Raw genomic sequence first — 18,486 nt, 5'->3', positions numbered from 1 at the left:
ACATCAGCCAATTAACCCTTAGCAACACTCCAGCTGGATCTTTAAATTGGAGAAAGGGTACTCCCCTAAGTCATAGTAAGTCAGAACATGCCACAAGGATCCTGCATTGCCACTATGTTCAGAGGAAGTCAGCCTGAGAAGAAGGCACACATCCCTAGAGTTTGTCAATGAGTCTTTGCTTGTAGGACTAGCAAGATGGGGCAGACAGAATCCAAGTTCTCCGGGACAGATCATCTTTCTGCGTCTGTGTTTATGCAGCACAGACAACTAAGGGAAACTGGTCTAGTCATCAAAGTAGTAATATGAAGTAGTCATAACCACATCATCAGGATCCACTTTTGATGGAGACAAGTAATTTCCACTCCCACTTTACAGATAAGAAAACACAGGCCAAAAAACCCCCCCACGATGAACACAAGGTCAGAGTCAGTTCAGAACAGGAGAAAAGAACCCAGGCAGAGTTGTTATGAACTCCTGTGCCACCTTTCCAGCTCCTCAGCCCCCTTCTAATATTGTCACCACACATAGAGCTGCCCCAGTGTGTTCTCACAGCTCACACAGCTCTAACACCTGCAGCTGAAGGCACCTCATCCTCAGCAATAACTGAACTTCTGCCCCTCTGGCAGCTTCACTGGCAGAATTTAATACTAAAGTGGCGAAGATGTTTTCTGCCTCACAAAATGACAACAGGCTCAGGCTGATCTGACATGCTATCTGTTCTCTAGCAAAAAATTATTTTCCAAGGGATTTCCGCCCATAATACTACACTAGGTAGTCTCTCAGCATCAGAGGCAGAGAAGATGTTTCCCTGGGAACAGTAACCATGGCAAAGCCCTTACCAGTCTCTTCCCCTCTCTACTACAGGAAGAAAAAGAACAGCAGACGCCTGAGCTCTCCCTCCAACAGGTCCACAGGCCCACGAAGCCATAAGCAACCTGATCAAATATTCAGGAAGGAACTTCGATGAATTCTGCTGTCTTTTACTGGATACCAGACATTTCTGCCCTGCTGCACTGAACTCGGAATGCCTCAGTACAAAGAGTGCAACTGGAAACATCAGTGTTACTGAAAGGTCAGCCAAATACAACAATGCATAGGTAGGCACTGAGCCCAAAGATCAGCATGGATGGATCACTCACAGAAGCAGCGGTACAATGGACTGGCTTTGCAGTTTTCAAACCCTGACATTGTGCATTAGAGCCCTATTAAAGAAAGCATCTGCAAGCCCCAGTTTGTAAGCAGCGGCTGCAGCCGATACCCTGCTTCTGGTCCACCTCTTTTTCTGCAGAATACTCTCGATTTACCAGATCGAATGCAGCTCTCTTTGCTGAAGAGCTAATTAAATCATAATCAACAATTCAACTTCCAAGTACAATCATATTGCATGCTTTTGGGAATCTTTTCATCATGTACTAGTGAACATGTTATAAATTTCTGGATTTGAGGTTTACTAAGTATTTATTCGAGTTAATAGGGTAAATGAAAGGGGACTGTTTTAAAAATCTTCCTCTCAATGACAAGAGAGAAAGTGTTCTATGATTCAGCAATCTTGATATGCAACTAGACGGTCAACAGCCTAGACTTCAGCTACATCACTCTACTTCAGAGTTAACATGCAGTTAGCACAAATTGCCAGGACACCAGTACCTCATACTAGCAACCCCCTGAGAATAGAATACTGCCCTGTACCTGGGCTGACTCACATAGAGCACAAAAAACTCCATTGTGCAACTTTCTGAATACAGTGAAACCAGAATCTTTACAGAGAGGAAGATACTGACCTTCTACATAGTAATTTAGGAGCACAGAGTGACAGGCTCAGCTGGGTCATGACACCCACTGCTCCAACTCTTAACATTCATTTAAAATAAGTATTTTCCATGCACAGCAAATACCTACTCCTGACATATACAGAAAACTCAGTGTCTAACACTCGAATGAAATATTTATTCAGAATGAGTCTAACATTCATTTTAACCTCCGTTAGGTCAAATCACTGCAAATATCCCAGAAATATACAGCCAAGTCAAATGCTGCAGTCACACCTGAGTTAATACCCAAATCCAGCCAGTTGCCTCCACTTATCACTGACTCCTCAGAGAAAGCATTAAGAATACAATCTCTTTTTGCAAATTGCCTGGGAATGCAATGCAATTACCACTACTATGCTATTTAATTTAAAGATGCTGCACATACCTTTCTTTGCCATGCGCTCCAGTCTAAGGCATCCTCCTATAAAATCATGATAAGATTTCATTTCTCCTTCTGTTATCCGGACAGCAGTGAAAGGCAGATTCCTGGGAACCTGTTGTCCACATTTCTGACACCGAGAAGCCATTGCCACAGATCAGGAGACTCTTGTCAGGAATCTGCTCTCTGTTTGCTGGAATCCAGCCTGATTCTTCAGCCGTCAGTCCAGCCTGGTGACTTTATCCCACTTAGTTCACTCAAGGTCACCCTCGCCAGCAGGATGTTCACCATTGCAATTGGCTAAGACTTTTATAGGCTTACTGACTGTGTTTGTTTCTCCCTCCTTGCTTTCAATATCAGTTTACTTTAATCTCTCATTCAGAATGAAAGCTGTGAACCTCAGCACAGCCCATGCCCTGAATGGCTTCCTTATCATTAATTTAAAGCTGTCTTATAAGCAACAATGAAGAGAGAGGATCCCAGAAGCACATTGCAAGATCACAGAATGGCTCTTAATGAGCATGCCAGCTATGTTCACAAAGAATTTTTCTTTGAGAAAGGGTTTTTCTTCATGATTTTTGGTCCCTTTCAGGCTTATGATTTTATGATTCTTCATCTCTGAGAATGGATTTTTTTACTTCTGCATTTCAGCTTGGATGGTGCAAGGAGACTGCTCTGCAGAGCTGCTCAACCAATTACTCACACGTCTGGCAGTGGCACTGGGAGGCTGCAACTGTACAGAAAAGCCCTCTGCTGCTGTGCACAGTCCCTGCTCATAAGATCTGATAATCGAAATGAACAGAGTAGCAAATGGAGGACAAGGGAAATACTGCTGGCAGACATGCTCTGCTAGCTGTGCAATCCCCCAACTAATTTTTTTTAAACAAAGAAGTTGGACCCATTAGTTAGACACCAAAATCAGATATTTGAAACACACATTTAGAAATCCCCCTTTGAAGGGGCTGGATACTTAAGCTGACTTTTTTTCCCTTTTAACAATTACCATAACACAAATCACGGGTTAGAGAGCCTTATGAAGAAACTAGTTCTTGGGGAACTGAGCTCAGAGAGCACTCAATCCTGATACAGTGAATTAAAAAGGAGCTTTCCCTAGGATTGGCAGGGGACTGCACAAGAGATGCACAACAGGCACAAGGCCAGCACTGGTGACAGTGCAAAGAATACAGTGAGAACCCAATGAATCAGGGGTGAGCTGCCACCCAGAGCTCAACTGCAGTGACCTGAGGACAGAACGAGTTTCCTGCAAGGATCTTACACACAGACTGAGAACCTTTGCCTTCCTCTGCCTCAGTCACTAACATCTGTTGGCACTTTACATAGTGCCAGAACATCCAGCGCTGTTCAGCTCGTGGCCTGCTCAGATCACAGCTGATCCCTAGGCATGGAGTGGGAAAGCATAAGGCTGATTAATCCAAATCAGAGAGTGACCTAGAGGGGACAAAGAAGTTCAGGAGAAAAAAGCCTCCTATGGTGCCATGACTAAAATGGTGAGTAACTGGCTGGACTGCATTGAATGCCTGTAAGCTGAAATATACAGAAGTCACCTCCCCCACCTCTACTTCTTTCCCATTCCACAAACTTGCAGCTTCTCCCCTGCCAGCTCTGCTACCTCAGCCACACAGGGAGAGCTGCTTAAGTTTCCTAACCCAGCACACACAAACTGGCCATGTAGTCAAACAGCTACCAGACTTGAGAACTGAGTCTCCGATCATCTTCTTTTGATGAAATGAAGCTATAAGGGACATTTCTACTCTTAAAGGTAAAAGATTTTACTACCCTCACCTCCAAATTTGCTATGTGGCATGAAGTTGCTCACTCTCCTGCTGTTTACCTTTGCCAAAACCCTGCCTGCAAAGTGAGACCATTGATGTACTGAGCTGTTGAATAACTTGATTCATTACCATCTGTAAAATATTTATTAGAGCTTCCATAGAGAAATCCCTAGGGGACAGCAATATTTTACAGATAAGGACAGCAGTGGCACAGAAGGAAGAAATACTTTGTAGAAAACGGTCATGATGAGATAAGAAAACTAGAAACACAACCATGCAGTTTTATCTTTAAACATTTCCTCCCTCTTTTCATTCATTACAGGGGCTCAAGGTGTCCTTCCTTACATGGGCAAACATGATATACCTTGGCAAATAAACTTTTCTGACAATATATTAATGTCTGACATACACAGAATAACTGCACTTCAACCTTGCACACAGAGATAAACAGTGAGGGAGAAGCCAGCATTTGTGGCAATACATTTCTGTCTGCCACCCTCCCTCATGAACGCTGTTCCCCACCGGTATCCACATGGCTTAGTAACAGGAGGATCTGTGACATGCTGTATTCCAAGGGGGAGATTTGATGCTGGACGTGGATGCAAGAAGAAATCTGCCCTAGGTGTGAGCTTTGGAAACACAGGTAGCCACACAGCACACAAAAGGGAAATGATCTAAAACAATTTCCCAGTCCTTCCCTAGGAAAGCCTGATCCATCAGAATGCTACATACAAAACTCTGCTGCCTGGGGTACCACTGCCATCACCCAGCTCCAAACACAGAAATAAGCTGACACATTTAGCAACAAGGCACATGAGGGTTACCTCAGGGACTGAGTGCTGTGATGCAAGGGCTGGGATGGATGGACAGAAGGATCTGTTTACTCTCCTGTAAGTTTCACTGCATTTCCATTCACAAGCTGGGCTAGCTTCTCCTGACACGCATGGAAAACCTCGGACATGGGAGCACTGAGACCTGCCCTGTTTCCTACCACACAAATGACCTCTTCTGTACTGCTCTGGCTGTATCTGCACAGGAGCTGCAGTGAGGGCTGCCTTGCAGGAATTCTTTTATGTAACATGTTGCCAAACACACACTCAGAGTGGATGATGGAGAATTCACAATTTTCCTCCATTAACTAAAAGGTACCAGTCTGACTGAAAGCAAGTTACTGCTCTTTGCATGCAGAAGGTTGTAGGGAAGGGAACAGGTACAGAAAATGATAGGCATGCTTCCCTGGCTCTTCTCTGTAATAACACAGAATGGAAGGGCATTACTTTCCTGCTGCTCCAAACAACCATAACAAAATGTTTGGAAAATCTAAGGAAGAGGACATTTTCTGCTCATGAATTGCCAGCATTGCCTAGCAACATAATCTGTCAATGGTCTGTCAATGAATAAGCAAGTAAATAAATGTAAGAAAGTGTCATCAGAAATTTAAAATAAATAAATAAACCCAGGACAAAAATAAAAAAAACTAAGAAACCCCACCCCACAACCCATGAACCAGATACTCTTAGATACCATTACCCAAAACAGCCTGCAGAATTGCACTAGTTCCTGGTTTCATTAGAAATACCAGTTCACATTGGAATTGATGCTTGCTGGAAAGTGCTTGCTGCCATGACTGTGTGGCCAGAGGATGGCAACAAATTTAAAGTCAGCTCAGTTAAATAAGTTTAAGCCCCATATTTCTTCTCATGAAACAAGATGCTTCTGCATCAAAAAGCAGTGCTGTGATGGTTGGTATCACTGTTAAGCACGAAACATGCAACAAACATGTTGGATCTCAATGCTGAGCCCAAGGGAGGTAATTTCGTGTGAAGAATCAAGATTTGAGTTTGGGAACAGCATTTATCTGTCAGAGGAAGGAGGAAGAGAAGTCTTTTTCTGCTGCATGTGTAAATGAGGCAGCTAGAAAACACTGTAAAACACTTGCTGTTTGCAACTTAACCACACAGTCATTAAAGCAGTTGAGGAGAAACAGGCATCACTTTTCCATCAGAGCCTTGTAAGAACCATTAAGAAAGTTTAGTGTAGAAGAGACTGAAAAAATTACCTCTCTCATCTACCAACATTTTAAAAACAACATAAAAACCCAACAGCAAAAGATAGCTTATTTATTCACAAAGACCAGCAGCTCCCCCACCTACGTATTTAGTATTCCACAAATGTAAGAAATAAGTAATCTAAATCCAATGCCACTATAAAGACTGGCACATACAGGAGCTAAGAAAATAATCTATATTTCTTTCCTGAAACCCCAGCTTCACATTTTCCTATTTCATGATGTTTTATCTGATGTGTGAACTAATCTTTGATAGCTATGCTGAAACATATTTTCATTTTGCATATACCTCCATAACCTTCGTTCTGCCTTCCCATCACCCAGATCATGAATCTGATAAGCCACGAGGCACTTCAGCAATTTGAAGCTTTATTTTCAGAGCACTCTTGGTGCTGTTACAAGTAACATCCATTCCAGTGTTCAGCTAGGAAATAGAAACTGGTCTTTTTTATTAACTTCCATTTATTTTCTTCCAACTAATAAAAAGCAGATCAGGATTTCCTCTCCCTCCTTTTTTAATAAAGGGCTACATCCCAGGCATTGTTTTAAACCCCAAGGAGTTAAAGGAACAAGCAGAGGAAAACACATCTCTGTTCTTGAAATTCCTTGTAGCGTGCAGCACTGTTTCAATTGCAACATGCAGTTCCTACACTAGAAGGCACTAATTCCAGTGCCATATGGCTTCAGAATCTCATTACACTGATCTGCTTAAAGTGATTTCTTAACGGACGAGCAAAACATTTTTGGTCACCTTCAGCATAGGGAAACAACAATTCTGTCACTGCTGACGCACATAAACTCCCACACAAACTGCCGAAAGCAGGAGTGAGTAGAGTGAAGATCAAAGGACAACCTTAGCCAAAGAACTTTTGTTGTCATCTCAAAGCTGTGTAGACAGCACAGTTATTCAAGGACCATTACCATCATTAAAAAAAAACAAGGCAAAAAAAGAGAAAAAAATCCAAAGCAAATAAACAAAAATGCAGACAAAAAGAAACCCCCAAGCCAATGACATCACTGCTGGATTAGATAATATTCTCAGGAGATCAGGAGATGAGCAGAAGCTTCACGGGCCAAGCACTGGGCACGAATTGCTGCTGCACCTGCAGGGTTTATTTTACCTGGCTCTCTTGACCTCTGCAACTAAGAGCAGATCACCAAGAACAGAAGGCATTTCTGTCCTGCTAGGCCTCTGCTTGGCAAGATAAATAAACAGATCCCAGAGTTACCAATGTGTAGCTGGCACAGGGGTAAGGAGTAGCTGGATCCAGGGTTTAGGCTTGGATGCAAAGTTATTCCAGTCTTGAGTATGAAAATGCTTATGGACCTAAGTGAGACCAAGAGCCTTTCTGAGCAATCCTACCCAAAACATAAATGGCCCTTGGCTTAAAGTCAGGGCAATAAACTGAAAGACAAGTAAATGCGAAAGAAACACATAAGAGAGACACTGGGTAACCCAGAGAAGATCGTGATCTATAAAACCAGGCATATCAGATCCCCAGTCTCCAACACTCCTAAGCTGTATCACCAGTGCAGCACCAGTGCACAGGCACAGTCTGTGTCGTGGCCCTCCCGCAGTACAGTGAGAGCTGGAAAGGACAGACTCTGGACATTAAGAAGGGAACATGTTTTCCTCCTCTCTACTCTGCCACTGACACACTGAGTCACCTCCTGATCCTAGCTATCATCCACAGCACTGCACTGGATTCACTGCGCTATTCCTCTTTCTTTCCCCTTTCACCTTTTTCTCCCTGCAAGGAACCTCTGGAGCACTTCCAGTGCAGAACAGCTGCTGGATCCATTCAGCCAAGACCACCAGGACAGCTTCTTTCCCTGAGGAGCAGCTGTGCACATTCCCTGATGCAAGCAGCATTTATTTTTTTGCTTGCAATTCATAACTTGAAGCACATAAAGGAGAACCAGAAAGACACAGGGATAAAAATAGCATCTGTGAGCATCACAAGGGCTGTTGATACTCCAGGCTTTTGGACACATGCCAAATGTTAGCTGAACAGGAAGAAAGAGCTTCTCACATTACAAAGTACAGTAAAGGCATTTCCAATGTTTTCTTGCCATCTCTCAAGCACTCAACATCAGTTACCACAAAGGGTAGGAGGTTGGGCTGTAGGGACTATTGATTTTTCCCTGTTCGCATGTCTGTGCACTCAGTTACTGTGCAGTCCACAAGGAAAAGGCAGGTCTTGTAGAGATTTTCCTAGACACTGTTTTGCCTGACTGGGCTCTCAGCTGGCAGATACACATCAAACACACTCCTTTAACATCCCCAGGGCAGGGCTTCTGTTCATCTAGGGAACTGAGGATAAAATCAGTCAAAGAGGAGTTACTCCCTCTGCTTTGGCAATTGTGAAGTACACCTCCATTTTTTTCCCCAGGCCAGGACTGCTGTCAGAAATCAGAGGTCTGTCCTGAAGGACCTGCCCACACAGGCGTTTCTCTGTGCTGAGCACCAGCAAATGAGAGGCTGGAACGCTCTCCTCTGTGTGCATCCACAAGTGCAACCACACAGGGCAGCTGGATGCTTGCACCCCGGTAACAGGAATTTGTCCTGCTCAGTGCATAATACGATAGAGCTGTTCCTTCCTCATATCCACCCACAGCCTGAACCCCTGCACCATTCCCACCCCAGTTTACCCACCCCAGCTTTGTCACTAAGCCACCAGCTTTAACAGATTTAAGGTTCTAGAAAGACACAATCTGTGGGGTGATTTCCCAAGTTACACCGAAGCCTGGTGTGAAGCAGAAAAATAAAAGTATGGATAATCTGCTAGCATGTGCACCGGTGTGCACCATGTGCGCTTCCTTCACCTCTCCCCGCCCACAGCTCTGCATCCAACACCAGGCACAGCAAGGCAAGACGTTGCCTCACCACACACAGCCACACCCTCAGTCCTCTCCCTCTCCTCTTCAGCCAGCACAATTATTGGGTTTTGTCACCATACCCAATCTTGAATATGTAAATAGGATAAATTTACAGGAAACCAAGAGTTTCAATCCTTTGTCAAAACCAGGCAAGAGCTGCTAAAATTATCCGGAAAAGGGCCAGCTGGGATAGAAAAAGCATGAGCATAAAAGCCTCATTTTCTTTCATACCAAGACTAAAATTATTCATGGATCTATATTAACAGGCAGTATACCCCCACAGTAAAAAAAGACATCTGCAAGTCAGCTTCAGGTGCAGAAACAGTATAGAGCTGCACCTGAGAGAACTTTTCCTACAAGAAGCAGCACAAGGATTTCTCTGCAACATTGCACTAATGCACAAACACCTTGTCAACTCCAAGTGTCCCACTAGCAGCACATGCAGCAGTCATGTGCTGGGATGTGCTGAGCGCTGTCTGCACGAGGTTAGACCTCCAGCCCACAGGAAATAAGGACAGTGCTTTGACTTCAACAGAACCATGGACTTAAATTGCCTAAAGCTGAGGGGTGGACTGTTCTGATGAGATAAGAAATTGCTCTTTAGTCTGTCAGGAAACCTCATTACAAATGCTTTCTGCTGACCAGCACAGATTAACTCAATAAAACGTATCTGAATCCAACATCCGTTTATGGACCTTAGTCCCAGTAGGCATAAGTTCACTTCATGGCATGTAGCACTAAATAATGCTTTGTACTTCTCCAGTGATTCTCAGCTCAGCACTCTGGCACCACAGAGAAATTGTTACTCCCATGAAATAGACTATTTCCTTTCTAATTGCCAATAAAAGGATACAGTTTAAAAAGAGTATTTTTGCTTAGATTTAGTTGAGCATGCATCTGAGAACTATTTGAAGAAATCTTGTGGGGGAAGAAATAATTTTACCTGAAGTTTTGCCCCACAAGAGCCTAAAAATGGGGAGGAATGATCTAAAAGCATATATCCATACATCTCACACTGGCTTGAGAGCCCTTTGAATTGGCTTAACAATAGTTTCACCCTCTCTTTAACCACTTCTTTGCTGCTCCTTTTTAGCATAAATGCACATAATTCTACACAATATTTTCCTGTCTCTTGTTTAAATATACTTGCTTCAAGAATAGCAATCAATTGTAAAACAAACTCCAAAAAAAGCAATATTTTTAATTGTATCAGAAGCCTTATAAGAACCCACCAATGAACTTTAAAATCTCAGTACAAATAATGAAGCATAAGGAAAAAATTCTTCAGCTGGGAACTGAATCCCAAGGTATTCACACAGTTTGTCTAAGATCAATTGCAATTACTGCAGTGAAGTTGGAAAATGAAGAAATATCTACTAACATACTAAGAAATATCCCTTTCTTGGCTACAGCCTTAAGCATGGCACATAAAACGTTTCTCAATGTTATTTTATAGCATTTGTAGATATCCCCATCTTTTCAACACTGAATTTAAAATAGAGTTTTGCTCATTAAAATTTTGCAGCATTATTTGTATCAGTCTAATTACTGCTATGCACACATTCAGGGTCAGCAGGTCTCACAGCGAAGGCTGCTGAACTGAGACTGCTAAGAATGAACTAATTGGGTAAAATAAAAACAAAACACTAACAAGGAGTTTTAAAATCAGGCTCAGTGACCGATCCCAAATGTCAGCACTTGCAGTGGACACGGCAGGTATTTTAGAGCATTTGGGCTCTATTGAGGAAATATTTTGTGTTTGGCAGCAGCATGGACTCAGGGTCTTGAGTACACCAGTCAGCCTGAGCTGCCAGAGCATTCTCACCTGAGGCTCCCACCAGCACACCCTCCACCCAGTGCTTCAGCTACTGCATTTAAGAGGGTCCCTACTCCCTTCCCCTTATGCTGTGGATGATGCCATTTTCAGCTGTTTTCTCTGCTATTCCTGACCTGCAGTTTAGACTTCTTAGATTAATCTAGACCTGATACATCATTTAAATATCTCCATCTTTGCTCAAGTATTGTAGGACAGGTCTCTGGGGGGTGAGAATGAAAGTACTAATGCCAGTCTTATTTTTCTGTAAAGTATATTCCTAGGTTTTGTATTTGCTTCTTCTGTAGTGTTTAATTAAGTTATCAAAATCACAACATATTCTCACATTTACCGAAAGAGAAGCTTTTATAAGATTAGTCTTTCCTATATTTTCTACAGATTAAAATAAACAGATGTGTTTACTCCTAAACAGGAAAATGGATTTTATGTGAAACTGAAACTCTTGTTCCTAAAAAGATCACGAATAACACACGTGTAGTCAAGTGATGTCCTCCTATAGTATAACCCAGTTTGGATGAAGAGCTTAAATAGAGAACTTGCGTACCCCAATTTTCAAAGGTTCAACCCCCATCTCACAAGCTATTTATCTCCAGACACCTCGGCTCTCTCCGAATTCGTGCTGCCGGTGCTTTGCACGCTGGTGCTGCTGCCGCAGGAGCCTGCGGGGCTTTGGCCGGGAGCGGAGCCCCGTTACGGCTGCCCCGGGGCCGGGAGCGGTTCCCCGCCCGCGCCCTCCAGCGGCTGCTCCGCGAACGGAGAGCAGCTCCAAAGCCGGCAGCGCCGCCACTTCCCTTCGGAAACGGGCTTGAAGGAGAGACGCTCCTCTGCCCGACTCTGTAACATCCTGCCTTTCAGCTGATCCGAGAAAGGTCTGACCCTACCCTTGCGGGTCTGGGACAGTGGAAATTGCTGTGCCCTCTGCTGCGCTTTCCCTCCCGGCAGAGGCTGCTCTGGGACAGCTGCTGAGACGAACACGCACACACCCCTTCTCCAGGCAGCAGCCCTGCTCCGCTATCCTGCTGGGAACAGAATTCAGGGGACAACTGCTTGTGTTTCATTTCTCCTTCCCATTGCTGGACTGGGAAAACCTTGCACGGTGGTGACAGCTCTGAAGGGGAGAATGGGGCAGGCAGTGTGTGGCCTGTACAGAGCTGCTGTTGCAGACATTGGGGTAGAATGGGCACAAAATATCACTGGCAAGCTCCTCTTTGCTGTCCAACCAGTTCTGCTCCTCACAGGGCACTTGCTGCCAGCTCTCTGCTCCCATTCAAGATAAAATGATGCACAAAGCTCTGCTGTATAGCCAGAGTGTAATTCAACATGATCCACAATGACAACTGCACATTGCTGAAACTGCATTCTCCCCTAGCGGAAAACAAAACCAGGAAGATGGATTTTTATGAGCTATCAACAAAAATTGCTAAAAAGTTTACTTCAAACTGAACTGTGACTTCAAAGCCAGCTGTGAAGCCTCTCCTGGTTTCATCAATTTGCAAGGGGAAGAGATACTAGACACTGATAGCAGTACAAATATCTGAGACAGATGAAATAATGAGAATAGCTTTGAATCTCTCCTTTAAAAAAATAGAAAGTCTGCTTTCACAAAATAAGCTGATCACGGTAACAAGAATTAATCAGGTTTTCCCAGCAACCTTCCTGCACCAACAACTGGCATGTAATTGCCAGGAGCTCTCTGATCAGTTATGCACCTGCTTACAGCTCAGGGTCATGCTAAGGCCACAGCTATTTCAGTTTGAAATAACCTTTTCTCTGGATATTGCAAGATCAATAGTATGGCTCCTATGTATGTCATCAGCTTTGGCTTTTATGCTGCAAACACCAATATTGATCCCTTCAAAAATTAAGCCTTGGTTTCAGAGACCTCTGAACCACAGTGTAATGGATAACAGTGAACTTCAGACTCAAAGGGGGGAAATATTTATAGTCATGCTTTGTTAGGTGAAGGATTATTGATTGATAACAAGAAGCAAACTCTCCTGATAGTAATTCTAGCCACAGCAACTCTGTGAGAATATGAAATCCATACCAGAAAAAAATGCATTTGAAGTGTTAAAGTTGTAACATATATGATTAACAGGCAGCATATTCAAACTTCTCACATCCAAATCATCTCATTTCTACTTATCATTGCTACTAGAGCTGCATGTGTTTGCTGCAGCTCTTTCCTCGACGCCCGTCTGTCAGCATGTGCACATCCTTGGAAAGTTATAATTAAACTGGAGATACTGCAGTAATAATAAATGGAGATGCCAATAACTGTGGGCTAATTCCCTACCTATGTATAACTAAAATTCTTATAGGTCTTGGAATTTAAAGGCAAAACTCACTCTCCTAAAATACTGAAAGACATCCTCTCTGGTTTCAGATTTTGTTCATCTCTTCACATTGAACCTGAAGTGGCTCTCCAGTGTAAGATGTGAGTAACTCCTACAAAATCTCTGGAGCTCAAGGCATGTATGAGAAGAGTCAGATCCTATCAGCAGCTGTTGCCAGGCAGCCCACAATGCTGTACATCAGCATTGTTTGTCTTGTATTTATGTCTTGGAACTGCAGATAACTGCTCTTGTATTTGAGGCCAGCTGCAGACAATTCATTGCCCAAGGGAAACTGGAAATCACACAGCTCCCGGTCATGCAGAGGAAGCAAGAGCTAAATGGTTTGCAGCCCCTCATATCTCGTTGCCCTGGGCAACAGTCTGCACTGTGGAAGTGGCAAATCCAGCCTTCCTCATACAAATTCTGTAGCATATGGTGTTAATATATAGACTGATACTATGACAGCCCCACTGTAGTACTATTGGGGTGCTCACGCATTAGGTGATATGGGTGGGTGCATAAACAGTCTCTGGATAAGAGCTGCTGGTTTCCATCCAAGATCTTTGAGACACAGATGGAGGTAACTGGAAGCACAGAGATTACAAGTTGCACTCAGGGATGTGGGGAATCTGACTACAGATCCTCTCAGCCTGTCTTTCCTTGAGCTCTGACAAACTAACTCAAGATCCCCACATGAACCCAGGACAATAGTGACAATAGGTGCTAACTCTGTGCTGCCTCTTATACCTACTTGCAGCAGGGGCTACAGCTGGGTCAGCTACAGCTGAATGCACTCAGACAAAAATATCTGGTCCTGTGGAGTGCTGAGAACCAGCAGTTCCCCATTTATTCACACAGAAATAAAGAGCTCTTTGCACCTTTCTGGATTAGAGCCACCTTGTTGTAATATTGATGACAGATCATTTCCCATCACCTCTTTGCAATGTTTCAAAGGATTTGGGCTTCTGCAGAAATTTAACCTTTACTCCCATGCTTGAGTAATCCAGGTCAGGAATCAGTGACTTTTAAAATCAAAATAACATTGAACTAACGTTCCAAAAAGGACCTTTGTGTCTCTGTTTAAACTTCCATAGAGTCAGCTGTGCATTCACTGTAATCATCCTGCACTTACTGCAACTGAGTCCTCAGAGAACTTCATCTGTGTTGCATTCATGTACCTCTGGAATCAGGGAAGCTCTGCAGATACAAGAGAGGACTGGGCTGGCTGCCTTGAAGGGCCAAACAAGCCCCTGTGTGCTCAGAGTAGGAGAGCTACTACGAGGTGGTAGTACCTTATACTGGAGTCAAACCATGGGCACAATCCACCTTTGAGAGACAGAGTAATGATACTGAAATGAGCAGCAGTCTCCATGAAGGCATGGACACTCAGTGCTTTAGCTGTGCTTGTTTAGCTCCTGACTGCCTGAAAAATTCAGGACTCAAATGTCATGACAGCAGTGATTTTGGAACAATGCATTTTCAAGAACACTCCAAATACAACGCACAGCAGGTGCAAAGCCGGTTTTGAGCTGCTGTGTGTGTGCGTGTGCTGTTCTGGCAAACAAAACAGACAATCATTTCATGACAGAATGGATTATTGATCCTGGTAGCCTGTCTTCCCTTTGGCCACTTTTTGGGGGATGTTGTACTGTACCGTCAGGTCCCTGCAATGGCTAGAAAAGATGGAGACAGAACACGGACAGCTTTGTAAAATATATCCTAGGGACCATGGAAATTTATGATTGTCTGTCTCAGTTCAGGGCTTTATTCCCTACTACACTGCAGGAAATATTATAATAGAAAACAGGATGAATGCAGAATTATGTTCAGAATAATTCATTAATGCAGAATTATTTGCAGGTGTCTGCTGAAAAGATACCAACTTTCTGCAATGTTGCACTGCAAAAGATGAGGTAGGTGCATATAAATGTAATGTCTTTCACCCTTGAATGAATGCTTCAGACTTTTCCAGCCGGAATTCTCATGCTGGACATGGCTCTCTTCCAGTACATGAGCTCAATCATTCCTCAGAGGCAGTTATGCTTTTGGACTCACAGATGTTATCTAAGTTCTGCTTACATGACAGTGGAGCTTGAAGATACTGTGATCTCAACCCAGTTGTCCCCTACACATCTGTCCCCACCCCAAAGTGGAGCCTGCTGTCCTTTGTTCCACTAAACTCGAGAGCTTTTTACAGTGTTCCTGCTCCCTAAGCAGTACCTCCCTCCATGCCATGACTTACAGATCACTTAAGGTATTTACAGCTGATGTTTTTCCATCTATGCATATAAGAGTTGGCTGTTTCTTCACCCTGTCTCCCTCCTGTTCCTTGGTTTCGATTCTGGCAGTGTCTGCTGCACTGGTTAGTGTGAGTCACAGATTAGCAATGATCCATGTGCCATGTTATCCCTTTCACATCATTCTCCAGCATTTTCTCATGTGAGCAGGATCAGGCAGCTTTGTAGAGAACTTAGATTTCTCCCAGTCATTGACCCAGTGACCACCTGGAGAAATCCAGATGTTACTGTGCTGAACTCTAAAGGGAGGTACAAGAAGCCTGGTCAGCAGGCTAAAGCACAGCATTAACACAAAACATGTATGGTTTCTCTTCTCCCAAACATTTGAGTACAAGCCCAGCTCTGAAGAACAGGAGAAAATATACAGACAGGACTACTATCATCTACCAGACACTGTGCTGTCAAAATTATTTTAGCAGTCACCTGGGTCCCATTCAGAAAAGTTCACCCTAGATTGAATGCTAAGTCCAGCCTTGGGACTAAAAGAGACCTCGAACGTGGTACAGAAGGGGGGAAAGAGTGCCAGCAATGGAATTTATTAGCTTATCTTCTACTCACTGAGATGACCTGGTGCTGCAAGTACCTCCCCAAATCCTGATCCTGCTTCCCCCAGGGAGATGCCCTCTATGGGGAACTCTTGAATTCAGCCACCATATGGAAGGCAAGAAAAAGGAATTAAATAAAAGATGAGGCAAGAGGTGGAAAAAGGCCCTTTTATTTAATGAGCTGCCAGGCAACGTGATAGATGTCAGCTTAGTTTAATTTCCAGTGAGGCCATCTGAGCTCCCCTCTGCCACAGAGATAAGAACAGACAGAGGGGCTCCTCTCTGCCTCCTCTTGGTCCTATTTGCTTTTTAAGCTTGGGCCTTAGCAATGCAGAATGGTCAGTACTGCCTGTCCTGTTAGCAAGCAATGATATCTGCCAGCACCAGCATCTCTCATTGTGCCTGACTCGGAGACCTCACACAGAAGAAAACCTCCTGGACTTGCTTTGCCCAGGAGATTCCTCCCACTTCCTCCTTCCACATAACCCTGGGCTTGTCCTGGAGTGTTTAAGAGCAAACTGGGAAGTGCCACAGTCTGACTAGCTCAAGGATGTACAGGACCTGGTGCCTGGCAAGCACAGCTGTGGAAGGGACCATGGGCATCACCACTACTAACAGCTAAACTTGGATCCTGCCGCCTGACTTTCCTTTACTGATTTCCTCACGTATTAAACACTTCTCCATGCCAAGAAACACCTAGTAATTACTGTGGTAGATTAGAAAATAAAGGACAGAGGGAGACTGCTGTAGCATTAGATTTAACAGCAGCAATGCGGAGGCTTTTGAAAGAGAAAGTGACTTACGGATTGACAGACTGGATCACACCTCAGCTCTATCCAGCCTAGTTCCCTGTCTCCAACAGTTGCCATCACAACATGCGTAAGTAGAAAGTGTGAAAACCTTGCAGCAAGCAGATGGTGGATAGCTACTCCTATTCCCTTTTCTCTCCAACATCCTGGTCTCTTACTGGCATGAGAATGAAAGCTCAGAATGTAACAGCCAGTTTTGGGGAGGGTATCAATAAATGAGAAAACAGGGCTGTAAGCAGCCTTTCAGTTCTGTGGGGCTCTGTATGGCTCTCCTCAGTGCGTGCTGCTCTGAGAGTATTAACAGTACCACACCTGGATATTGCAAGGTTTTTCTTTTTCTTAAATTCTGTCAAGGATGCTAGGATCACATCCCATATGAAAAAGTATTTCATCTAAAGTAAAAGATGTAAAGTAGAAGAGGAAAGTCTCTGAGCTGTTCTCTCCTGAAATTGAAGCAGCCTTAATGCATGCTATTGTTTCTGGGAAGCTCTTTAGTCACCTCTGTCTACCTGAACATGAGGCCAAACTATCACATAAATATTTTGTTTTGAGACAAAGTTCTGGATCCCAACTCATAGGAGTTTCTTATAATTGTTATTTCTGATAATGCCTCTGCAAACCAGGTTAGAATGTGGGCTTTAAACAAGTCTGTGGTACTTGCAATATTCTACATCTTGGAAAGTGCACTAGGCACATCTGCACATTTTTCATGTATTTCTGTGAGAGCTTCATTTCCACTTTTTATAGATACAAACTTTGCAGCATTAGCAAAATACTTTTAAACAGTTCCTTACTAAACAGTTTCCAGTGAAACAGCTGCACATAATAGGCCATATAGAATGGGGTAAAATTAATAACCACACTCTAGGAACAAAAAAGTAAACAAGAAGCTTTTTTTAAGCTGTGAAACTAAAAAGGATAAATTGCTATTATCTCTCCTTTCCCACATTCCACCCTCCCACATGGAATCTCTGAGGTCTAATAGAATGAGCTTATTTCCCTTGTCTTCACTATTTTCATCTTTCTCTTCATATACTATTTTTATATTTTGCATGAATTCAATATTTTTGACCTTTGCCACTTCACCAAGTTTGGTAAAAATTGGCCAACAGTTCAAAAGCTTTACTGGGGTACAGAGATAAAGATGCAGATAACATGAATAAACCTCAATTTTTTTATAGAATTAGGTTAATGGGGAAACTTCAACCTACCATTTCTCATCAGCATAAGATGGCAAGTAAATTTAGCAAACCCATTTCTGCAGTTTTCTATTGTCATATTTCACTGGGAATGTGTGAATGGCATGGCCCCTCCCATGCCTGTATATTTTTTTTGGGTGAGGAGACCTGGTGTGCTGTGGTCAATGGAAGGAGCAGATTCCCCCTGCTGTGCACCATCCCTAAGTAGGACAGAGCCACAGAATCCATGGTTCGAAAAGAGTTCCTGAAATGCATGAATGCTCCAAAACAAAGGCAAGAATTTTATGTTGCAAACAGAGGAATTTTATTTGATTTAAGCCTTTTCATGGGAGTAGCAAAGGGCCTATTTGATATAGTACCTCAAAAGTTAATTTCTTAAAATATCCCTTTTTTGTGTCCTTGATGTCCACAGACACATATTAGAAATGTTGCAACTGTCTGTCCAACTGTGACATATTAGATTATTTGTGGCTTTGTAGCATAAAGCAGATTCTGTGACTTGTGATGCTTAGCCACTGGCCTCGGACAAGTGCCA

General features: G+C 43.3%; 1 protein-coding gene across 8 annotated transcripts in view; it reads right to left on the bottom strand.

Moving 5' to 3' along the window:
* The window catches only part of LOC125330995 (guanine nucleotide exchange factor DBS-like), a 178,360-nt gene that overhangs the window by 155,485 nt on the left and 4,389 nt on the right, over nucleotides 1-18,486 (bottom strand). For 5 of the 8 annotated variants that reach the window (XM_048314791.1, XM_048314796.1, XM_048314798.1 and 2 more), the window contains exon 1: nucleotides 2,197-2,889. The exons of 2 other annotated variants lie outside the window; for them this stretch is intronic. In XM_048314791.1, coding sequence (XP_048170748.1) covers nucleotides 2,197-2,338 — 142 coding nt within the window. In that variant the 5' untranslated portion in view covers nucleotides 2,339-2,889. Of the gene's footprint in view, nucleotides 1-2,196; nucleotides 2,890-18,486 lie in introns of those variants that run through there. One more of the 8 variants, XM_048314792.1, reaches the window with a different exon arrangement.

Source organism: Corvus hawaiiensis, chromosome 10, assembly GCF_020740725.1.
Source record: "Corvus hawaiiensis isolate bCorHaw1 chromosome 10, bCorHaw1.pri.cur, whole genome shotgun sequence".
NCBI classification, from domain to species: Eukaryota; Metazoa; Chordata; class Aves; order Passeriformes; family Corvidae; genus Corvus; species Corvus hawaiiensis.
The sequence above is the reverse complement of the archived record's forward strand: the minus strand, read 5'-3'. Positions and strand labels throughout refer to the sequence as shown.